Raw genomic sequence first — 26769 nt, 5'->3', positions numbered from 1 at the left:
CTGCATGGAAATAAAATAATATCATTTTCAACCAGATTTAACTTACTTTTTAAAAAGTTGTTATCTCCTGCTCTGTAAATTGAACTTTAATTGCATACAAGAGGCTCCTGTAGAGTCTAGCAAACCATTAACAGCGTAGGAATTAAGAAATTATACATTAAACAAAATTTGCAATTAAGGACATGTAAACATTAGAGAACTCTAAATTTAAAACTCTTAAATGTCAGAGAATTCAGCAGTCAGACTTCAGGGGCTTCATCTATACACCAAAACTGCTTCATTAAAGGGACACTCCAGTGCCAGGAAAACAATCCGTTTTCCTGGCACTGCAGGTCCCCTCTCCCTCCCACCCCCCATCCCAGGTTGCTGAAGGGGTGACTTACCAAAGTCCAGTGCCAATGTCCCTCGGCGCTGGTCCAGGGTCCGCCCACGCTCCTCCCCCGCCGACGTCACCCGGCAGGGGAGACCGATTGCCATGTGCGGCCGCCGGCGGGGGAGACCTAATACGTATGCGCGGCAATGCCACGCATGCGCATTAGACCTCCCCATAGGAAAGCATTGAAAATGCTTTCCTATGGGGATTTTAGCGACACTGGAGGTCCTCACATAGCGTGAGGACGTCCAGCGATGCTGTAGCACAGAAAACCTGTGCTATGGACCAGGAAGTGCCCTCTAGTGGCTGTCTAGTAGTCTAGTAGCAGCCACTAGAGGTAATTATTGCAGTTTATAAAAGGGTGATGGGAGTTGGCGCCCAGACTACTCCAATGGGCAAAAGTGGTCTGGGTGCCAGGAGTATCCCTTTAAGCTAAAAAATTGTTTTGGTGACTATAGTGTCCCTTTAATGAAGAAGTTCAGTGATGGCTAATCCTTGACAATGCATGATGCTTAGTCATTCGGCTGCATGAGCATCATGAGTAATCGATATCTCAACATAACCCGTGATAAAATTAAGCAATGACTGAACTACGTTATAAATGGCTACAACCTTCTAAACTGAGACCTTCTGTGGAGTTTCAGAGTGTTCTTCACTATTCTCAATTGTAAAGACAGGCAAACCAAGAATTTCTGCTGAGAACACATCCACTGTGATTGCTTCTGGGATCCCTTGTTCTAATATTTGAGAAGAACCTGTAATATATAATCATAAGATTGTGTAATTAAGCAGGTTTGTATATCTGCAGCATGGTTTTACTGAAATTCAGGATTTATAAAAAAAAAAAAAAAATCAGGAACCACCTAAATAAGATGCTTCAAAACATTAGGGATGGTGGCTTTGGGTTTGAGTAACAAACAATCATACATGCGTTGGTCCCTTACATAGTGTTAATCCAATTGTAAAGAGTTAAAACCCCTCAAGAAACAAACAGTAAATTGCGTCGTACTTAAATATAAATTGCAAAATGTAGGAAAATGAGAAGAAAAAAATTTACATTGGAAAATTCTAATAGCATTGCTACTTTGACTTAAATTCAGCAAATTTGGCTCAATTCACCTCACTTCATAGTTTAATGAATAAGCCTATTATCATTTTACCAGTAAAATAATTCTATTCCACAAAACACTCCAGACGCTCTTATAAAATGATATAAGAAAGTGTATAATACATACAGGGTTATCAAATAATCCAAAACCAATCTTAACAGGAGCATAATGCAGCAAAACAACATGTTTATAAAATTCATCCTTTACTGAAAAAAAGTATTTGAAAAGGAACACTATAGTCTCCAGAACAACTACAGCGTATTGAATTTGTCCTGGTGAGTAGAATTATTACCTTCAGGCTTTTTGCTGTAAACACTGTCTTTTCAGAGAAAATGCAGTGTTTAAATAAAGCCTAGTGATAACTTCACTGGCCACTCCTCAGATGGCTGTTAGAGATCCTTCCTGTGTCACGGCTGCCTAAAATGCATCCAAACATTTAGTGTCTCCTCCCTCTGCATGCAGACACTGAACTTTCCTCATAGAGATACATTGATTCAATTCATTTCTATGAGGAGATGCTGATTGGCCAGGGCTGTGTTTCAATTGTGCTGGCTTTGCCCCTGATCTGCCTCTTTGTCAGCCAATCCTATGGAGAAGCACTGTGATTGGATCAGGCTACCACTTCTGATGATGTAAGCACACTGCTTGCTGGTCTGAGGCAGACAGGGCAGAGCCAGCAGCTTCAGGCTTGAATACAAGTAAGATTTTGGGAGGCATGAGGGGCCCAGGGGGGCTAGACGGTGGTTTTAACACTATAGGGTCAAGAATGCATGTTTGTGTTCCTGACCCTATAGTGTTCCTTTAACATATTAAACACTAATAGGCAGCATAAGAAAGGACACTGCTTCCTAACACACTTTGGGCACTACTGCATACTTATTTTTTGGGATTGCTATGAATAAGTGTGCAATAGTGCACATAATGTGATGGGACTGCTGTGGCTTTAGATTATTGGAACACTTCACCTATAATAAAGATCAGCAGGTTTATTTAGAAAACCCAATGAGGAACACCATCACCGCAGGTAGGCTTATAATATGACTTGTATCACAATCATTGTTGAGGTACATTGGACTATCTAGACTCAAAATAGTGCTAATCACAGCTTTTTGTAATGATAGTTTCTACTAGAAATGGCAAGTGTCTGTCTGCAATTTCAGATTGAACATAACTTTGCAGACAGGCATCTGCCAATTCTGTCTAATTATCATTGCAAGTAAGTATTTGGTTGTGCATTTCTGTTTGAGAATCTGAAGCAATACCGAACCATTACTTTTCACTCTCTTTAGGTAAAAGGTTTCTGCTACCTCTGCACATAACTTTGGGGGACCTGCCAGCAATTGGTAGTCACATGATGCACAGAAATAAGGAGAAATAGTGAATAGCCTAACTATGCTTAAAGATATCCCTTAACATACAAAGAGTACTGTTATTAAATGTAGTTACATACCTGCATAGTCATAGTTTTCTAGTTCCAAACCTCCACCTTCTGGATTCACTCCTAACAAGGTGCTAAGGTACTCTGCAAGCTCATCTTCCTTCAGATGCTCACCTAGAGGGTACATGTCGATACCAGTTTTATTTTCTCTATCAGCGTGTTCCAACAACAATGATAATACATAAAGAGAAAGTAGTCTAAAAATAATAAACACAACATATGCAATTTGTATATATGCAAATATAGTTGCAGGTTTGCTTTGTTATGGAGTGTATTTTTCTAATATACCACTAGCATATATCACATATATCAACGTAGTATATCACAAATAACTTGCTTCTGTTAGCTTGGATTTCAGAGATAAAAATGTGTCATGTAGGAAAGTATTACAAATCCTAAAGGTATTTTGTAGTATGACATGCATGTTTTCAATGGACAGAGCAATCTACAGATATTATGTACGGTACTTAAAATTGGGTTGAACAGAATTGTTGAAAAATAGGGTAGACTTTGTGTTGTTTTGTCACCTCTTGTTTGTAGTAGCTCTAGTAGTTCTCCTCTGCTAATCGATTGCTCCCCTTTCTCATTAGTAAAGCCAAGCACTTGGAAAGCATGTTGTATTTCATTCATACAAAGCCCAAAGGCAGGCCTGTGATTTATGTACAATTGTATGAAATCCCCCAGGTTGATGTGCGTGACTTGTTTTCCTGTATCTACATATTCGCTAAATTTGACTTCATTCAGCATATTTTCCACCTAAATGAAAAGAATAAACGAGATAGTAAGAATAGAAATTGTATATATATCTCAAAAGAAAGTTTGGTGGGTAAAAAAGTGATTGAAAACCCCATCCACCTGAAGTCCGTGGACAATCAATACATTGTTAAACACAGATCTGCAAACACCATAAGACTTTTTTTTCCTCACAGAAATCTAAAATTTGCAGTGATTTGCAAGGGATTGTAGGTGGGCATATGCAAATGAGTAAAAAATAAAGAAAGAAAGAAAGAAAGAATCACCTTTTTGCCTCATTATTCCATTTTAAACATGGATTCCTTGGATTGTTTGTTTGCTGTATACAACAGCTTTGAAACACAACTCAAGAAGAGGAGCAAAGCCAGTGAACCACTCATGGACAGCTGTTTAGTTTTAAATGCAAATCATCAGCATGATGTTAGTTACTGGTTTGCTATTGAGGCTTATCGTTACTTGCGGAGCACAAACCAAGATTGTTATGGTGGGGAAAAAATAGTGGTTAAAAAACCCTTTCACCTGAAGTCAGTGGAGAATCGATACATTGTTAAACATAGATCTGCACATACCAGTCAAGCCATGAGATTTTGCTTTTCCAACAGAAATATTAAAGCCGCACTGTCATGCTGAACTTACCTTACCCCTATTGTTTCCCCTTCTTTTCTTTATTTCTGATCTAGTTTTCTTTAAAACGTAAGATAAAGTAGGGCCTATTATTTTTAGGGACTATATATTTTTCCTACGCTTGACTTTCTTTGACCAAAGGAGGGGTTTAACTTCACTCCATTTCCTGTGTCAGAGAGAGTACTCACCCTTTTCCTTGAAATGGAACCAACTTAAACTCCTTGTGTCATAGAATGTCAGGCGTAGTTCCTACTTTATCTTATATTTTAAAGAAAACTAGATCAGAAATAAAGAGGAAGAGAAGAGGAAACAATAGGAGAAAGGTAAGTTCGGCGTGACAGTGTCGCTTTAAATCTGCAGTGATGTTACTACTCCAAGGGATTCTGGAGATGGAGATATATATATATATAGGGAATAAAAAACCAAAAAGGTCATGGTGATTGAAAACCCCTTCCACCTAAAGTCTGTGGATAGTTAACCCCTTAAGGACTGAGCCACATGTACATGTTGTGAACAAAACAAAACGTAAACAAAACCTGGCATTTGCGCTATATGTCTGTCCAACCGTAATTCACCTCTTTCATATTAAATGCACCCCCCTTATTATATATCATTTTATTCAGGGGAAACAGGGCTTTCATTAAATATCAAATATTTAGCTATGACACAGAATTTAATATGAAAAAAATGGGAGAAAATAAGAAATGTTGTTATTTTTTTAGTTCTACATGACATTTTAACTGTCAATGTCATAATACTGTTTGCTTTTACTGCAATAAAATACACCTATTTGTATTCAGCAAAGTTTCACGTGTAAAACAGCACCCCCTATGTACAGGTTTGTTGGTGTTTTGGGAAGTTACAGGGTCAAATATAGCACGTTACATTTGAAATTGAAATTCGCCAGATTGGTTACGTTGCCTTTGAGACTGTATAGTAGCCCAGGAATTAAATTTACACCCATAATGGCATACCATTTGCAATAGTAGACAACCCAAGGTATTGCAAATGGGGTATGTCCAGTCTTTTTTAGTAGCCATTTGGTCACAAACACTGGCCAAAGTTAGCGTTAGTATTTGTTTGTGTGTGAAAAATGCAAAAAACACAAATTTTGGCCAGTGTTTGTGACTAAGTGGCTACTAAAAAAGCCTGGACATACCCCATTTGCAATACCTTGGGTTGTCTACTATTGCAAATGGTATGCCATCATAGGGGTAATTTTCATTCTTGGGCTACCATAGGGTCTCAAAGGCAACGTAACCAATCTGGCGAATTTTAATGTGAAAAAAATGAAACACAAGCCTTATATTTGACGCTGTAACTTTTGAAAACACCATAAAACCTGTACATGAGGGGTACTGTTGTACTCGGGAGACTTCGCTGAACACAAATAGATAAAAGTATCACAGCAATAATATCGTCCGTGTAAGTGCTGTTTGTGCGTGAAAAATAAAAAAAATAAAAGTCACTTTTACTGGCGATATCATCGTTGTAATACATTTTACTGTTTTGAAACACTAATATTTGTGTTCAGCGAAGTCTCCTGAACAGTCCCTAAAACAGTACCCCCCATGTACAGGTTTTATGGTGTCTTGGAAAGTTATAGGTTTAAATATAGTGCTAGTAAATTAAATTCCCTATACTTTCGGCATGGGTTGTCAGGCAGGTCCCGCTAATTGTAATTAATTAAGATACCTAATTATGTAAAAATATTACATAAATATATATGTAGAATTAATATATGTATATATATATATATACGTATGTGTGTATATATATATATATATATATATATGTATATATATATACATAATTTAAAAATATATATTTTTATTTATATATATATAGTGATATATACGTATATATTTATGTATATACCGTATATACTCGAGTATAAGCCGACCCGAATATAAGCCGAGGCCCCTAATTTTACCCAAAAAAACTGGGAAAACTTATTGACTCGAGTATAAGACTAGGATGGGAAATGCAGCAGCTACTGGTAAATTTCTAAATAAAATTAGATCCTAAAAAAATATATATTAATTGAATATTTATTTACAGTGTGTGTATAATGAATGCAGTGTGTGTGTATGAATGCAGTGTGTGTGTATGAATGCAGTGTGTGTGTATGAATGCAGTGTGAGTGTATGAATGCAGCGTGTGTATGAGTGCAGCGTGTGTACGAGTGCAGCGTGTGTACGAGTGCAGCGTGTGTACGAGTGCAGCGTGTGTACGAGTGCAGCGTGTGTACGAGTGCAGCGTGTGTGTACGAGTGCAGCGTGTGTGTACGAGTGCAGCGTGTGTGTACGAGTGCAGCGTGTGTGTACGAGTGCAGCATGTGTGTACGAGTGCAGTGTGTGTGTGTACGAGTGCAGTGTGTGTGTGTGTGTGTGTGTGTGTTGCAGAGCCTTGGTGGGGGGTGGGCAATTTTTTTTTTATTATTATTATTATTTTATTTAGTTTAATTATTATTATTTTTTATTATTATTTATTATTTAATTTAATTATTTTTTTAAATTTATTATTACTATATATTTTTTTCGTCCCCCCTCCCTGCTTGATATATGGCAGGGAGGGGGGCTCTCCTTCCCTGGTGGTCCAGCATTGGCAGTTCAGTGGGGGGGAGAGGAGGGCTGTGGGAGCTGTAACTTACCTGTCCTGCAGCTCCTGTCAGCTCCCTCCTCCTCCACGCCGTCCGTTCAGCTCTTCTGTCAGCTCACACTGTAAGTGGCTCTCACGAGACTTACACTGGGATCTGACCGAGGTGCTGAACGGACGGCGCGGGGGAGGATGGAGCTGACAGGAGCTGCAGGACAGGTAAGTTACAGCTCTGCCAGCCCCAGTCTGTATTATGGCAATGCAAATTGCCATAATACAGACTATTGACTCGAGTATAAGCCGAGTTGGGGTTTTTCAGCACAAAAAATGTGCTGAAAAACTCGGCTTATACTCGAGTATATACGGTAGATATATATATATTATTTCATTCTACGTGTATTTTGATATAAATATATATATATATGAATATCACAATACAGTTAGAACGAAATAACACACATCTATATATTTTTGAATTATTTATTTTTAATATTTTTTTACTTTTTTTTTTACGTATTTACATATTTATTTTTTTATATTATATATAAATATATATATAACAATAATTATAGATATATTTAATCAGTATCAGTCTACGTGTAATTTGATATTAATATATATATATAATTATATATATATATTAATAGTAAAATACACCTAGACAGTGTATGTGTGTGTGTATATATATATATATATATATATATATATATATATATATATATATAATATATATATATGATCTAAGTATATAATTTTTTTTTTTTTACACTGATTAACTTTATTTTATTTCATTTCCAGCCAGCAGGGGGACAGACTGTCATTACTGGCAATGCAGCAGCCAGCTAACCCGGCCATGTGATTGTGAGGTCCTTGCAAGGAACTCATTCTCACATGGCTGGGGGGGCCGCAGGATGGAGGATCTGCCGCGGGTGACTCTCTGGGATCCCAGGTGAGTCCCCCCAACCGCGATCGCCGGCGACCGGGTAAGTAACAAAAAACCAGAGGGCGTACTATTACGCCCTGCGGCGTTTAGAGTTGCTTAGAATAGGGCGTAATAGTACGCCCTCCGGTTTTAAGGGGTTAATACAATGTCAAACACAATCTGCACACCAGTCAAGCCATAAGACTTGCTTTTCACACATAAATCACAAAATGATGTTACTACCGCAAAGGATTCTGGGTGGGCAAATGCAAAATAGTTTAACAAAGAATCACATTTTTGCCTCATTCTATTTTAAACATGGATTCCTTTGAGTCTGTGTTTGCTGTAAGCTTTTTGCAGCTTTGAAACACAACTTAGGAAAAGAGGCAAAGCCAGTGAACCACTCATGGACAGCTGTTTCATTGTTAATGCAAATCATCAGCATGAGGTTGGTTACTGGTTTGCTATTGAGGCTTGGTATGTATGATATATATATATACACACTGAACAAAATTATAAATGCAACACTTTTTTATGAGTTGAACTCAAAGATGTAAGAATTTTTCTATGTACACAAAAGGCATATTTCTCTCAAATATTGTTCACAATTCAGTCTAAATCTGTGTTAGTGAGCACTTCTCCTTTGCCGAGATAATTCATCCACCTCACAGGTGTGGCATATCAAGACGCTGATTAGACAGCATGATTATTGCAATGGTGTGCCTTAGGCTGGGGGCGAAAACAAAAGTGTTTATATATATATATAAATATAATTATAATTATATATATATATGCACCTCTGATGCATCAAGGCATTGACTGCACAAGACCTCTGAACGTGTCCTTTGGTATCTGGCACCAAGACATTAGCAGTGGATTCTTTAAGTTCTGCAAGTTGTGAGGTGGGGGCATCCATTGCAATCTGCAATGCACTGAAACCTTTCCACCATTGCCAGCAATTGTAGCTACAGTAGCTCTTCTGTGATATCGCTCCCCATGTACATCATTGAGCCTTGGACACCCATGACCATGACGTCGGTACATCGGTTGTCCTCCCTTGCACCACTTTTGGTAGATACTAACCACTGCAGCCGTCTACCCATCACTATTTGGCCCTTGTCAACTCAGATCTTTTCGCTTACTCATTTTTCCTGTTCCAACACATGAAATTCAAGAACTGACTGTTCACTTGCTGCCTACTATACAGTTCATTTAATTCCCACACTTCCCCCCTGTCTATTTGTCCCTCATCTTTTTAGTTTGTAAGCTTGTTTTTTTCATTGTCCTCTTCACCTTCTGTTCCCATATGTCGAACGTCTTTTATTAGAATTATTTGTTTGTCTTGTTTTACCTATTGTACAGTTCTGTGAAATAGGTTGGTGTTATGGAAATAATTGTATAAATAATTATGTGTGCACAAAAAGAATAATTAGAATGTGAATGCAAAATAGCTAAGGTCCTGATTTTCTATATATTGTGAATATAGAAAAAATGTTAATATAATCAAAGTATTTTAAACTGCCTATAGAATGTAATTCTAAAAACAACAATGTTTTCTAAATGGAATATTTAAAAACCTCTTGCTCTGATGGGTAGAATCCCAATGCACGCATTATGAAAGGAACTTCTTTCAAGGGAATATGTGTCGAAACTTGTCTTGTCTCCATTGTGTCAATACCCTGGTTACGCAGCTGCGCATAATAGAAATAATTCTCCAGTTCCTAAATGGAAATAAACACAAGACCAAAAATGAAAAAGGAATAATCACAGTTTGCAACACCACAATGTGCATAATAAATGCAGAGTACGACAAGAATAAGAATATTTGTGACATCTATGAATTATTAATATGATTAGAAGCGGTTTTCCTTTGCCACAATACATGGTTTTTTATCATATTTTTTTATTATTTTATTTGAGGAACATGAACAATTATTTAAAATTTCCACAAAGCTGCACTCCAAAGGCTTGTAGACTATCACTGTGCTGTACAATATTTAATACCAATAATGGAATGAATTTTATCAGCTTTAATTAGCAGATTGGAAATGCAGACATGCAAGGTTCACAATGGTTACACGGATCTTTGTCAGTGATTTTTTGTTTGTAAAGTAACAAATACTTTACAGAGATTGCTCTCAATATTTTGCATGCTTTCTATCTACTGATGTGACCTGAGTTTATTGTTTTAGCAAAGACACAGGTTTATGACAACCCCTATACGTGAGTTTTTTTCATAGATGTTGAAGCATTTGGGTGTACCTTCAGGACCGGTGCTAGGATTTTTAGTTACACAGGCGAAGATGCATTTTGGTGCCCCCCACCCTCGTTTAAAATAAGGGTCATACAAAAACAGAAATAATCATACAGAGACATACAGACACAGACACATACAGACACACAGGCAGAGAGACATACATGCATACAGAGACATGCAGGCATATAAAGACATACATACAGAGGCATACCGTCATACTGACACATACATACATACATAGACATACAGAAACATACATACAGAGACATCCAGGCATGCAGACACATACATACATACAGGCATACAAAGACATACACGCATACAGAGACATACCATCATACAGACACGTACATATATACAGGTATACAGAGACATACAGGCATACAGACACATACAGGCATACAGACACATACATTTGTACATACAGAGACATACAGGCATACAGAAACATACATACAAAGACATACAGGCATACAGAGACATACAGGCATACAGAAACATACATACAAAGACATCCAAGCATACAGACACATACATTTGGACATACAGAGACATACAGGCATACAGAAACATACATACAAAGACATACAGGCATACAGAGACATACATTCATACATACATACATAGACATACACAATTACATACTTACATCAGTTCAATCTTGTCCCCTGGGTGCATGCCTGTCCGGCTCCTTGGAGTACTGTCCTGCAGCCCAGCCCCATCACAGGGCGCCAGCCGCGCTGTGTTGTACACAGGGAACAGGTATATGATGACATTCATATCCCCGCCCCCTCCACACAACCTGCGGCAGACACCAGGGTAGGTGCAGTGGCGTACACATGGTGCGAAAATTGATCCGTGCCCCCCCCCCTCGCACTTACTCTGCACGGCGGGCGGCGGGCACCTGGTCGCAGGGCTGTGACCCCTGCGACCGCGGTATGTACGCCAGTGCATGCAGATGCACACACACTTAAAGGACCACTACAGACACCCAGATCACATCAGCTCAATGAAGTGGTCTGGGTGTCAGGTCCCTCTAGTTTTAACCCTGCAGCTGAAAACATAGCAGTTTCAGAGAAACTGCTATGTTTCACTGAGGGTTAATCCAGCCTCTAGTGGCTGTCTCACTGACAGCCGCTAGAGGAGCTTCCGCTATTCTAAGACACTGAACGTCCATAGGAAAGCATTGAGTAATGCTTTCCTATGGGCGGTTTGAATGCGTGCGCGGCAAGAGCATTCGGAGCTGAGAGGCGGAGGGATCCCCAGCGCCAAGAGAGTCCGGTGCTGGAGAAAGGTAAGTGCAGAAGACACACACACACACTATCACGAACAGATGCATACACACCAGCTAACAGACACACACATTTACTGACAGACACACTCAGCGACAGACATAGATACACACTCACTTACAAAACATACACTCTCACTGACAAACACACACTCACTAACAGACATCAAACAGACTCATATATATATAATATACACACAAACAAACTCAGTCAGAGACACACAGTAACACACTCACTGACACTCACTAGCAAACACACTCACTGACACTCACTAGCAGACACACACTGACACTCACTAGCAGACACACACACTGACACTCACTAGCAGACACACTCACTGACACTCACTAGCAGACACACACACACTGACACTAGCAGACACACACTGACACTCACTAGCAGACACACACACACTGACACTCAATAGCAGACACACTCACTGACACTCACTAGCAGACACACACACACTGACACTAGCAGACACACACACTGACACTAGCAGACACACACACTGACACTAGCAGACACACACTGACACTAGCAGACACACACACTGACACTAGCAGACACACTCACTGACACTCACTAGCAGACACACTCACTGACACTCACTAGCAGACACACACACTGACACTCACTAGCAGACACACACACACTGACACTCACTAGCAGACACACACACTGACACTCACTAGCAGACACACACACTGACACTCACTAGCAGACACACACACACTGACACTAGCAGACACACTCACTGACACTCACACTAACACATGTTTTTTTTTTAATTTAATCCCCCAGCCTCCTTACCTTTTGGAGTGCTGAAGGGATTCCCTGGGGTCCAGTGGTGCTGCAGTGCTCCTGGGCAGGTAGGTGGGCAGGCAGGCAGGCTGGCTGGCTGGCGGGCGCGCGAGGGAGCACTCTCCCATGTGTGCTTTCTCTTCAGCTCCCTCGCGCACCGCGTAGGGATGCCGGCGGCGGAAGATGACGTCATCTTCCGGCTCCGGTATCAGTATGCGGCGCGCGAGGGAGCTGAAGAGGAAGCACACATGGGAGAGTGCTCCCTCGCGCGCCCGCAGAACCGGACGCCCGGTGATACCAGGGCCAGCCTCGGGGGGCCCTGAGGTGGCCGGCTCCTGGGCCCCCCAGGGGAAGAGGCTGGCCCAGTGGGTACATACCGGGTCGCAGGGGCGGCCGGGCCCCCTGCGACCCTGGTAGCGCTCGGCCACGCTACAATAGGTCGTCGGCTGGAGGGGAGCGCAGTGCGCTTCCCTCCTTCCGGTCAGCCTGATTTTGCGCCCCCAGGGCCGGTGTGCCCTAAGGCGGCCGCCTGGGCCGCCTTATGGTAGCGCCGGCCCTGCATATGTAGACATACATACAGTTACAATTACATACTTACATTGTACAATCAGGTCCCTGGGAAGTATGCTGTCTGGTGGCTCTGAGTATTCCCATACTGCAGCCCAGCCCCATCACCAGGAATATGGTGAAATTCATATCCTCGCCCCTCGATACAGCCCACGGCATTCACCAGGGTAGGAATCTGGGATGCATGGGTGGTAGGAGGTGCTGCACTCGGCTACGCTACAAGAAATGACCGGCTGGAGAGGAGCACAGTGCGCTTCCCTCCTGCCGGTCAGCCTGACCTCCCTAAAGAGGCCGTCTGTGCCGCCTTATGGTAGTGCCGACCCTGCACACAGGTAAACACAGTTACAGACAGACACACATCTATAGGTACACAAGCACAGATAGTAACACACAGGGCCGCCACCAGAAATTTTGGGGCCCCTAACTCAGCTCAGGGTCTGGGCCCCCTGGGGCCCGCCTCCAAATACCGCTCACTGGGTCCACACACAGACACAAACGCACACACTGATACATACTAACAGACACACATACTGAAACAGACATACACGCATACAGGCATACATACTGACACACACATACTGAGACATACACACAGGCATACATAGTGACAGACACATACACACACACATACAGACCCCAACATACATACATACATACACACACTCATACATACAGACACTGACATCCATACACACATACATTCATAATGGCATACAGACATACAGACTGACATACATGCATATATACAGACATACTGACAGACATACATGCATACAGACATCCATACACACATACACACAGACCTACGTTCATAATAATATGCAGACATACATTCATACTGACATACATATATACATATATAATGACATACAGACACACATACATAGACATACATACAGACATACATGCATCCAGACATACATACATACATACATATACATACATACATACATAGACATACGGACAGACATACATACACAGACAGACATACATACACATACATGCATCCAGACACACAGACATACATGCATACAGACATACACATACAGACAGACAGACATACATTCAGACAGACATACATTCAGACAGACATACATACATTCAGACAGACATACATACATTCAGACAGACATACATGCATACAGACATACATGCATACAGACATACACATACATACATACAGACATACACAGACATGCATACAGACACACAGACATGCATACATACAGACATACATGCATACATGCAGATATACATTCAGACACACATACATACAGACATACACATACATGCATACAGACACAGACATGCATACAGACAGACATACACAAACATGCATACAGACACAGACAGACATACACATACATACATACAGACACACAGACATACATACACATACATGCATACATACAGACAGACACAGACAGACATACATACATGCACACACACAGCTCATTTTCCAGCCACCCTCCTGTCTCTTACCTTTTCTTTGCAGGAGGGTGGCTGGGGATGATGGGAGTCGGCGCTGCTCCCTCTTCATTGCTGGGCTCTCCCTGTTTACGGCTGGGCGGGCGGGCGCGCTCCTCCCGCGCGGAGTGAGCTGGGAGGAAGTGAGCACTTCCTCCCAGCAGCACTTGCGGCTGCTTTTTTTTTTTTTTTTTTTTAAAGGGGCCCGGTCGCGCTATACAACGGCCATAGCGCTGACCGGGCCCCTGAAGGAGGGGACTCATCGGGTGGCCCTAAGTGTGTGGGCCACCCGATGGGCCCCACACGTGGGGCCCGGGCGGCCGGGCCCCCCAAGGGCCGCCGGGCCCATGACAACTGTTATGGTTGTCATGCCCTGATGGCGGCCCTGGTAACACACAGACAAAGGAGGGCACACACAGGAACAGACAGACACGCAAAGGCATACACAGATATAGACAGACACAAACCAGCACAGAAAGACAGCGAAAAGCACAGACACAGAGACACAGATTATATTGCTAAAAAAAATCATATTATATTTCTGTAGCATATCTTGTCTACTGAAAAAAATACATATTTATAAAAACTAATTTGTGAATACAGATACAGTTTAATGCATACTTAAAATATGAGATCAAAACATTTCATGATATTTTTATATCTTCCTTGTAAGTATGAGTTAGAGTAATGTCACTTGTTTTTGTTAATAAACCTAGATCTGCTGCTCTTTACCTTGAATAATTGTCCATCGCGTCCTCCTTCAAGCAGTCCGTAAAATGGAATCAAATCCTTTCCTCCAAGAGAAGCAATTGCCTCTGTAGATCTGCAATATACAACATCATCATCATTACCTTCTTAGTTACCTGAGCGAACTAAGATTAATGCAATGTTCCATAGGAAGCATATGAAGGTTTTTCAGACAATTATCGTTAATGATGTTTTTTGCATGCCTCTACTGTGGTTTTCCCCAATTAACGTTTTCAAGGCATATTTGAGAAGACAATTAGAAGTACACAATCACTATCTGTTGTTTGGTTTTTGTAATCTGCTTTAAAGAATAAACAAATATTTGGGGTAAAGTTGTAATTCCTCTTTTTATCCTCTTCACTTCTGCCAATAGACAAACTGTTTCATAGTGTATCCTGATTTGCAATCCAATCACACAATATATCCTCTATGGCCTTCAGCAATGATTCATTGTGAGAATAAAAGTATAATTATTATTTTATACTAATACTAGAAAAGGTTCTAGTTATCCTTTATTGTTTATTAAATAAAACAAGGTGTCATTGACTCAATGTGAGGGAGTAACCCAGGAAAAAAGTAATGTCAGTCCTGATCTGGCAGATTGGCAGAATTCTGAAGAGTCCGGGAACTGCTCTTTTTTACCCTTTAAGGTTGTGAAGGCCCTGGAATTGCTAAATGGAGGCTTAATGCACATTCCATGTGATTTCCATTTTTTATACTCATTAGTTAAAGGGACACTCCAGCCCCCATTATAACTTCATTGCCATTAGGTTGTTATGGTGTCTGGGAGCCCTGGGCGCTATATTACCTAATAGGGTTAAACCTTTTTCGAACAGAGTACCACTAAGTTTTCGTCTTGGCATATAGGGAAATGCGGTCACTAGTAATGACTATTAACATTGTCAATAGCACTGCAAATATTTGTGGACTACATTTTCATTATGCTAATACAGCAAATTCCACAAAGCCACAATTCCATTATTTTACTGTCAGTGTAACTTTGCATGATACAGACATTCCTCTTTATGAAGTTGCATGTGAACATTTGTAAAGGTATAAAGCTACTGAAAAGGAGATCCTGCCGGGAATGAGTCAACAAGGCTACCCTAAATTAATTTCCAGAGTCTGGGCAGCAACCAAGCGAAGATGACAAACAATTTACTATTATGAGTTATTGTACAATGATAAACTACTTTTTAATACTTTCAATCCCAGAGCATATATTCATTCAACATAGATTTACATACCCTGGGGTCACTAGCAGGATTATACCCGTTACAAGTGCAGTTTATCTTATTCTCAGTAATTGCTCAGTCTCTACTTACTGTAGGTTTGTTTTCCACATCATCACTGTGCAGTCATCACCTCCACACGTAAACACATATTGACCATCAAAAGAGCAAGCAAGATTAGACACTCCACCCGGATGACAAATGACAGCCATTGACTTGTGTGGATTCCCATCAATGGGTAAAATCTGAAGCCCTACCTACATAAAAAAAATATATATTTTTAAAAACTTTTTCTATATTTTTCTCTTTCAAACAACGCCTTTTTAATGCCTGTAATAAAACTGCAATCATCAAAACATATACATCTGTAAATTGCAACAAAATGATAAGAAATCATTCAATTACAGTCCATGCATTGTACATATTGATGTCACAAGACCATTGTGGGGTATGGATCACATAGAACGAGCAGATGATAAAGAAGTAAGGAGGTAAGTTAGTGTCAGTCATTCAGTCAGAGGGGAGTCGCAGTGGAGGAGGTGAGCATGAAGTTCTATCACCAAGAGTTTGTAAAAAAGTATCTCAAACTTTGCCTATTCTCTCAGCAAAAGGTGAGTGGACTGGAGCACCACTGAGGGAAATTGTGGTCACATAGCCCAACCGAGACATTTAGAGAAGAAAATATCAATACCTGTTTTTGGAAAGCAGGTAAACTACAACAGATAATGAAAAATAGTTCCATGTTTTAGTAAAAATTACATATATATGATATCAACATGTGACAATGCTGGTAAATACATAGGTTGTAAAATTACTGAACAAGTTCCAATTATCTGTCAAACGGTAGTAAGAAAGGTTTACCATTTCTTGGTTATCGAAAGTATATGTATACCTACCTTATCATCTGTAATGTAAGCCAGGAAACCCTTATCCGTGCCATGATTATGTGAAGAAAGAACTTCCATTTTCCTAACTGGAGAACCAAATGTTGGCCCAAGAAGAGTTTTTCTAATGAGTAAAGAAAAAACATTATCCAAAGCTCATATATATACTGCCTATTTATCTACAAGGAGCAAGCAAAATAGTGAAAATGAGTTTAACTTTAAAGTAACTAAATCACAATTATAAATAGAGCTCTAAAGTTAAGGCACATAATGTCATGTGTCAATTACTGTATGTGTTAACCATAAGAGAGATCTGACCATTACCACTTTCTGCAAAACGATGTGTCGTGGTGAACAGTTGTGAATATAATTACAGTATATAGGGCCAATAGACAAAGATTTAGTACAAATCAGAACAATGGCTTCAAGTTGAAGGTCACCAACAGATTCATACTTTACTGGATAAATAGTATTTTTTTTTAATGATATATATAATGGAAAAACATACTATTTATTCAGTAAAGTTTGAATATATATATGTATATGTATGTATATAGTAGCCTATAGTAGCACATTTCTATGAGAAGTGCAGTAAAGCACTAAGTATACCAAATCTTTAAGAATTCCCATTAAACCTGCAAGATTCCGTATACTTGCATTAATTAATACCAGTAATGTCACTATAACATCTGATTGCCAGGTTAAACGTAAAGGGACACTATAGTCACCAGAACAACTACAGCTTATTGAATTTGTTCTGGTGAGTAGAATCATTACTTTCAGGCTTTTTGCTGTAAACACGGTCTTTTCAGAGAAAATGCAGCGTTTACATTACAGCCTAGTGATCACTTCACTGGCCACTACTAATATGGCTGCTAGAGCTTCTTCCTATTTCAGTCTTGCCTAGTGTGCATCACAACATATCAGTATCTCCTCCCTCTGCATGCAGACACTGAACTTTCCCAATAGATATTCATTGATTCAATTCATCTCTATGAGGAAATACTGATTGACCAAGGCTGTGTTTGACTTGTGCTGGCTCTGCCCCTGATCTGCCTCCTTCACAGTCTCAGCCAATCATATGGGAAAGCATTGTGATTGGCTCAGAACAACACTTCTGATGATATCAGCAGACAGCTTGCTATTCTGACAGGGGCAGAGCCAACAGCTTCAGGCTTGAATACAAGTAAGATTTTACTATATTTAGGGAGGCAAGAGAGGGCCTTGGGGGCTAGATGGTGGTTTTAACACTATAGGGTAAGAAATATATGTTTGTGTTCCTGACCCTATAGTGCTCCTTTAATTTTCTAGACCAAATGTCAAAATATTCTGCTAAAATTCAGTTACAGCAAGAGAAGATATTTTCACAATAACATTAATGTGTCTTTTGTAAACATTTATAAAAATAAGATACAAATATGAGAAATGTTTGAGTATTCGTCATTCCTCCTACAGAGTAACAAATGGTAACGTTGAAAAGAGACTACAGCTAATATGTAATGTTTTTCTTAATTTGAACTCTTGCTCTGGCCTGACAAATAAAACCTGCTGGAAGTGGATCTAGCTGCAATATCTCATTCTAAAACACTGCACACACAGGGTCCTTGCACAAGGACCAATTCAAAACATTGAAGTGGTTAGCATGCCACAAATAGGATTGTCGAGGCCATTGTACCCTTTGTTCCAGGACCTAGCACATGTAGAACATTGGATCTGCCTACCTCGCGATACTTATTCACACATTATCTTACTTATAATATAGTTAGTCTGCCTCATTTCTGCAAACTGTTCCCCCTCTCGTTCTTTTCTTTTTATGTCTGGTATCTCCTTTTTACATAGCTTCTTTAAATTTCTTTACTGGGACTAACTATTTTTATTTTTTTGAGTCTTGCATGAGTTTAGATCTGCCACATACCTTTTACCTTGGACTCTATTTACAAAAAGAGGTGTCGCTCATCTACAAAATGTAATGTGTAATTCTATATTTTAACCTTTACTTATTTCTCTCTTGTGTATTTTTTGGCTTTGACGGAAATGGCTACAATTGGGGACCTTAGCCTTGTTTTGGATCAACAGCATAAAGGGGTTGAAATTGATGTACTTTAATCTTTTTTTCAACCTAGAATTCTATGTAACACTTCAATAAAACATTGACTGACAATTTAAAAATATATAAATAGTGCATTGTTATTAATCCTTAGGGCCACCCCTTTTTAATGTTTGTAGTGAATGACTAATTTATTTTTAATTCCTATCTGTATATTAACTCACTCATCTTTCCCAGTCACAATCTCATGTTAATGATAATCTCCTCTCCAATCATTCAATATCTCAGCTGTTGTAATTAGCCTTTTCATTCAGAATCCATCTATTCAAAAAGTGTTTGCTGTTCTGCTGACCTATCCAGGGCCACCATCAGAAATTATGAGGCCACTAACACAGCTCAAGGTCTGGGCACCTGGGGGCCCGATTCCAAACCCACCCACAAATCCATCCCAGAGGACCCACCTCCAAGTTTGCCCACAAGGAAGCAGTATTTGTAGAGTGGATACAGAGTGTGTGTTTTGTTGATGCAGTATGTGTTTGTGTATTGGCTGCAGTGTGTGTTAGTGCATGTGTAGTGGATTTTGATGTAAGCATATTTTTGTATGGAGTATGAGTGTGAATGTTGGTGTTTTAATGCAGGTGTGCATTTGTGTCTAGTGTATACACTTCCACACACTGGTACTCAGACACTGACACACATGCAAATGTACCCACAAAGACACACACATACACAGACACTCAAACATTGACACAAAATGCACACACAGACACAAACATAGATACACACATACTGACACACACACACATACTGAAACAGACACATAAATATACAGGCATACAAACAGCCACACAGACATTCATAGTGACACACAGACACATACTAACATCCATACAGACACACATACACACATGCATAAGGAAATACAGACACATACATACAGACACATACATACATACTTTCATACACACAGACACATACATACATACTGACATACATATGTACAAATACATACATACACATATACACACATACATACATACAGACACACACATACATATTGGCACACACACATGCAGCTCATATTTCAGCCACCCTCCTGTTTCTTACCTTTTCGTTGCAGGAGGGTGGCTGGGGCTGATGGGAGTTGGTGTGGCTCTCCCTCTTCACAGTCTGTCTTTCCTCCCTCCCGCGCGGAGTGACCGACTATTACTTCCTCCCAGCAATAGCTGCAGCTGACATTTTTAAAGGGGCCCGGTCAGGCTATTACACAGCCACAGCACTGACCGGGCCTCTGAAGATACAAGGCCCATCAGGTGGCCCTAAATGCTTGGATCACCCAATGGGCCCCACCAGTGTGCAGGTGGGCTGCGTGGCCCGTGACAAACGTCATGGTTGTCACCCCTGATGGCAGCCATAGACCTATCAAGAACATGCCTAAGGGTTTAAATGTTTGCTTTGCCTTTAAATGTTTGCTTCAAAGACAAAACCCTTAGGCATGTTCTTGATATTGCCTGCCTCTTTGAATCCAGCTACTTTTGTCTACTTACCCACAAGGGCATTTTCAAAAACTATTGTAAAACTAATAATCTGGAACAAAATGTTTGTATCTATAAGAGGGGAAACTAGGCACCAAATGCTCTTAAAGGGAGATTATGGGCAAAACAACTTAAGCTTAATGAAACAGTTTTGGTATATAATGTATATGGTGTAAATCATTCCCTTGCATGCTCAATTCTAATTTAGGAGTGAAATTACTTTGTTTGTGCAGCCCTAGTCACACCTCCCTGCATGTAACATGAACAGCCTTACTAAACACTTCCTGTAAAGTGAGATCTAATTTTTACACGTATTTTTTACTTAACGCCGGATGACAGACCCGGTCGTCATGCGCTAAAATTAACCCCAGATTGTGGCGATCGCAGGGTTAACGCTCCTCCGGTCTGCCTCAGTATTCGAGGCAGTCGGGGAGCACCCGATCGCGCTGTCCCTGCAGCTGTGATCGCTCTGACAGGCTGTCAGGCTGACAGGCCTCCCTGTGCTTCTGCGGTCAGTGTGAAGTGCAGGGAGATGAATCAGTGCTGCTGATCTTCTCCCTGCGTAAAAAAAATAAAGTAAAAGTTAAATCCCACCCCCCCCCCCCAATCCCCTGCTTTAATAAAATTAACCCCTTCCCTGACAATTGATCACTGAAGACAATGATCAATTGGCAGGGACTACATTTTACTGTGAGGGTTGTTTCATTTTTTTTTTAACCCTCAGAGATTACATTTATTTTATTAATTAATTTAAATATTTTAAAATTATAATTGTATCTATCTGGGGTGGGTGGAAGTTAGTGGGGAATTTGGTGTTAGGCTAGCTAGGGGTTAACGTTAAAAAAAGTTTTAGAAAAAAGCTTTAAAAAGTGTTTTGTGTGTGTTTTAATAACATTTAAAAAAAGTTAAAATAACAAAACAAACACCTGTTGGCATTTATGTGGAGACAAAGGCAGTTACATACACATGTGGTGGCAATGTCCGAAAGTAAAGGAATACTGGGAAAAGGTAGTAGCTCTCAGCTTCAGAGAAAACTAGAACTAGACCCATGGGGGTGTCTGCTCTCTAGACCAACTGAGGGACTTAATCGACACGAACGAAAACTGCAATACGGGGCAAAACTCCCCTTCACTTTGAAAACGCACAGCTGCTATTTTTCCAGGACTTAACAAGAGCCACACTCCAATGGCGCCGAACACTGAACCACCTCACCAGCCAACTGCGCACCACTGGGGTGCCGTACCGCTGGGGTGCACTCAGATCCCTACTGATCACCCACAACGAGACAACAGATAGAATCTCATCGGACATCGAAAACCCTGCAATACTGGCCAAGCTGGGACTAACAGATAGACAGAACACTGCAAGAACCCCCGCACAGACATGGGACCCGGACAATTCAATACCGTTCACCCCACGAACGTCGGAACCGACAGCTCAGGCCACCTGACTGGCAAGGACGTGAGAAGAATCTCTTTACTTCCATTCTGATCCTGGGGATGAGCAGGGACTGTATACGCTACTTATGACTTATTAATTTTTATTTTCTTGTTATTTTCTCTTGTTCCTATATTGCTATATATTGCTATATATTGCTATCTCTATATCCATGCAACTGTCGAAATGTTTTCCATACCTGACAGCATACATGAACACAATATACCCCAGATGACCACTAATTATCCGTGGCTCCACACATATGTTGAAGAGGCAGGAACACCCTGACCCTCCCTCACCCCCCGCCTCCTCCTCGGTTAGGGGCGAATCATCCCTTTTTTGACCAGGGCCACTAGACACCCTGGAGCCCAGCTCGCCAAAGATTCACACACTGAACCCACCGTGACCTAATCACGCACCCAAATATTGACTGAGCTATCCCGATATATGACCTACCCCATGAGTTAATCTGCGCAACCTTATGTCATATCACTTAATCCAAACCGTAATTTAGCTCATTTACTACCCTGAAACACTACATGCCCATGGACACACCACACCTGAGCACAACCGCTGTACAGGTTACCTTACTAATATGTTCCTCTTGCACAATGTCATACACAACGGGGTACAGCATGTATACACCTGAAACACCATACCTCGTAATCTTGAAGCATAACACTGCTACTCCTATATCTCTCTCTTGTTGACAAATACACTCTCACCGAGTGCCTTATATCAAAAATTGAAATTTGTGCAGACATCTCAAATGCCATAATGTTAAACTACCCGAACTGCTTGAATATTTTAGCACCTGCTGTTGTGGCAGAACAAACATGTTTGTAACCATAAGCACAAAGCAAAAATAAAGAATTATATAAAAAAATATATATTAAAAGGTAAACAAAAAAGTTTTAAAACAAGTTTAAAAAAAAATTAAAAAAAAATACATTATAAAATGCTCATTACCACTACACCTGGAACAAACTAGCGGAAAAATGATCCCACCCTAAGGTTCAATATAGGCCTTTTGAAATACTCTGGGAAGTCTTCTTTAAGTAATGGTATGCCTTTATGGGATAGTTGGAATATATAGCCTGCTAAAATACTCCAAAATGGGACCTGGACACAGCGTAAAAATTCAAAGTTTGAAAAAAACTGGAATGGCTGTGTCTCAAATGCACCTTTTAAATATCCACATATACCTGGCAAAGGTACATACGGGGGTATTGCTGTACTCAGACTACATAGCTGAACAACATATGAAGTACATTTGTAGCACACATAAGGTTTGCAAAATATACTGTGCAAACTCGCTTTGGGTGTGAAAAAGGCGGAAAAAAATGCTTATTACCACTACACTTGGTACAAGCTAGCGGAAAAATTACCCCACGCTAAGGTTCAAAATATGCCTTTTAACACACCCTGTGATGTCTTCTTTAAGAAATGATATGCCTTCATGGGATAGTTGGAATATATAGCCTGCTAAAACACTCCAAAATGGAACCTGGACACAGCGTAAAAATTCAAAGTTTGAAAAAAACTGGAATAGTTGTGTCTCAAATGTGCCCCTTCAATATCCACATATACCTGGCAAAATTGCTGTACTCAGACGACATAGCTGAACAACATATGAAGTATTATACAGTCGTAGCACACATAAAGTTTGCAAAAAATACTGTGAAAAGGCAGAAGAAATGCTGATTACCACTAAACTTACAAGCTAGCGGAAAAATTATCCCACGCTAAGGTTCAAAATATGCCTTTTGAAATACCCTGGGATGTCTTCTTTAAGAAATGGTATGCTTTATGGTGTAGCTGGAATATGTTGTCTGCTCAAGTGCTCCAAAGTGGGACACGGACATATCAAAAACCTCCATGAATATTCACACTTAAAAACCTGAACTTGTCACGTCTCTTTTACAGCACTGTAACTTCACAAAATAGTGTCTAGGTCATACATTGGGCATATTGTTTTACTCAGAAGATGTAACTGAGCATAATTTGGGGGATTTTACGACCGTGGTACATATCAAGTGTAAGAAATACTCCGCAAAAATGCAGCATGTATGAAAAAAAATTAATTTTTATTCCCCTCACCACAAACATTAAAATAAATTAGTGAAAAAATGGTGACAAGTTAAGTCACAATATACAATATCAAATATCAATATCAAAGTCACAATCTACTTTATCAAATGGAAGCCTTTTGTGGAGTTATTTGAATACTCACTCTGATATATATTCAAATTAAACATAGGCCCGTCAAATCCATCAATGAAAATTCTAACTATAGAAATTGAAATAGCCTTGTCTCTTATATGGCATTGAAGCTTCACAGAATAGTGCCAAAGGCATACAATGGGGGTATTGTTATACTCAGCAGATGTAGCTGAACACAATATGGGTTTCTGTACAGGAATAGCACACACCAGCTTTACAAAATACACATTACAAAAACCTTGTTATATGTGTAAATGCCGAAATAAAGAAAAAACACAATTTTACTCCAACATTTAGCAGAGATTGGCGATGAAATGGCTACGTAAAAGTGTCAAAATAACCTTAGGTAAATAGCCTGTGATGTCTACTTTATATAAATATATACTTTTGTGTGGCAATTTTGTTTTCTGTGATGGCTACTAAACCTACAAGACAACCATACCAACTTCTAAAATTGCTTCACATTGAAATTGTATTTTAGTCCTTTTATTTTGTGACCTGTAACTTTCAAAATAAGCTGAAATCCTATACATATTACGTACTCTATAAATCAAGACACATAAATGAATTTATTTTGAATTACTTTTTCTAAGCTGGACATATTATGCACACGCTATTATTGCCAAAACTGTTTTTTTTTTTTCATTTTTTTGGCATTTGTTTTATAATTAATCTAAAAAATAGTATATAATATGTAGAAAGAGAGAAGGCGTATACCGCGCTTATTGTTTTAAAAGAAAATATACAAAAAATACATACATATGTTCTTGGATATTCCAATTAATCGTGACCTCAAAGAGAAATACAAATAAAAAGATAATAGTGCAATACAGCAAATTTAGTCTAAAAAATAGATGATAAGTAACTATGTACAGGCCACTCACATGAAGAAGAGCTATAACAGAGCTCTACTGTGAAGCGCTTGGACGGTACAATCCCCGTCTTTGGATTAGTAGTAGTTGCCGCAGATGTTTTCAAGGTGCCATGTGTGTAGTATGGTATAAAAGAAAAGATAGCAGCAATATGGTGAAGTAAGTCCAAATGGTAAAATAGATAATAAATAGTAATGTACTTACACTTTCCAGAGCATGTAACCTGCTCTAGTGTAAACAGCTTAGGTGGTATGATCCCCACCAAGGATATACAGGATACCAGGAAATGAAGATTATAAGTCTAGAAAGTAACTTAAAAGTGTACTTTAATATAAACAAACTAAACAATGGAATATAAAATATAGATATAAAATATAGTCCCACTTAACGCGTTTCGCCTAATAGGCTTCTTCTAGCTCTGTTATAACTCTTCTTCATGTGAGTGGCCTGTACATAGTTACTTATCATCTATTTTTTAGACTAAATTTGCTGTATTATCTTTTTATTTGTATTTCTCTTTGAGGTCACGATTAATTGGAATATCCAAGAACATATGTATGTATTTTTTGTATATTTTCTTTTAAAACAATAAGCGCGGTATACGCCTTCTCTCTTTCTGCTATTCACTCACAAGGTTGGGGAATCCTTGTTTTGTATACTGCTGCCTGGTTACTATAGTGAGCGCCTATTACCTTTCCTTTTTTACTAGTATATAATATGTGTTGGTGCAATAAATGACAGAGATGCAGAAATGCAAAAATAGCTTGTCTCCTTAAAGGGACACTCCAGGCACCCAGACCACTTCTGCCCATTGGAGTCGTCTGGGTGCCAACTCCCACTACTCTTAACCCTGCAATTGTAATTATTGCAGTTTTTTATAAACTGCAATAATTACCTTGCAGGGTTAACTCCACCTCTAGTGGCTGTCTACTAGACAGCCACTAGAGGGAACTTCCTGCTCTATAGCACAGAAAACCTGTGCTAGAGCGTCGCTGGATGTCCTCACGCTGTGTGAGGACCTCCAGCGTCGCTCAAATCCCCATAGGAAAGCATTGAAAGACGTTTTCAATGCTTTCCTATGGGGAGACCTAATGCGCATGCGCGGCATTGCCGCGCATGCGCATTAGGTCTCCTCGGCCGGTGGGCGGGATCAGTCTCGCCCACCGGCCGACAGAGACAGAAGGAGGAGCGGCGCGGAGGAGGAGACAGCGACGAGGGACATCGTCGCTGCCTCAGGTAAGTGACTGAAGGTGTTTTCACCCCTTTAGTAACCGGGGATTGGGGGGTGGGGGGAAGTGGGAACCTCCAGTGCCAGGAAAACGGATTGTTTTCCTGGCACTGGAGATTCCCTTTAAGGGTACGTCTAGTTTTTGAAGCTGTGTCCATAAGGGGTTAATTTAGCATTTATCTTGTGCACTGTTAATAGCTTGCTAGACCTTGCAGGAGCCTCCCATGTGATTAAAGTTCAATTTACAAAGCAGGAAATAAAAAATTCAAAAGCAAATTAACATCTAATTGAAACTGAAATCATGTTTTTTTCATGCAGACTGTGTGAATCACAACCAGGGCTATGACTGCATGGAGAGAA

The 26769-nt window shown here is 39.9% G+C and overlaps 1 protein-coding gene across 1 annotated transcript in view; it reads right to left on the bottom strand.

Moving 5' to 3' along the window:
- Window positions 1-852: 852 nt before the first annotated feature.
- Window positions 853-26769, bottom strand: part of CFAP251 (cilia and flagella associated protein 251) — a 69776-nt gene continuing 43859 nt past the window's right edge. The window contains exons 18-24 of the mRNA XM_063456991.1: window positions 17080-17191; window positions 16277-16440; window positions 14937-15027; window positions 9395-9538; window positions 3448-3676; window positions 2933-3034; window positions 853-1128 (exon numbers count right to left, since the gene is read on the bottom strand). Coding sequence (XP_063313061.1) covers window positions 989-1128; window positions 2933-3034; window positions 3448-3676; window positions 9395-9538; window positions 14937-15027; window positions 16277-16440; window positions 17080-17191 — 982 coding nt within the window. The 3' untranslated portion in view covers window positions 853-988. The remainder of the gene's footprint in view (window positions 1129-2932; window positions 3035-3447; window positions 3677-9394; window positions 9539-14936; window positions 15028-16276; window positions 16441-17079; window positions 17192-26769) is intronic.

This window comes from Pelobates fuscus, chromosome 5 (genome assembly GCF_036172605.1).
Source record: "Pelobates fuscus isolate aPelFus1 chromosome 5, aPelFus1.pri, whole genome shotgun sequence".
In the NCBI taxonomy this organism is placed as follows: Eukaryota; Metazoa; Chordata; class Amphibia; order Anura; family Pelobatidae; genus Pelobates; species Pelobates fuscus.
This window is presented reverse-complemented; position numbering and strand designations above follow the sequence as displayed.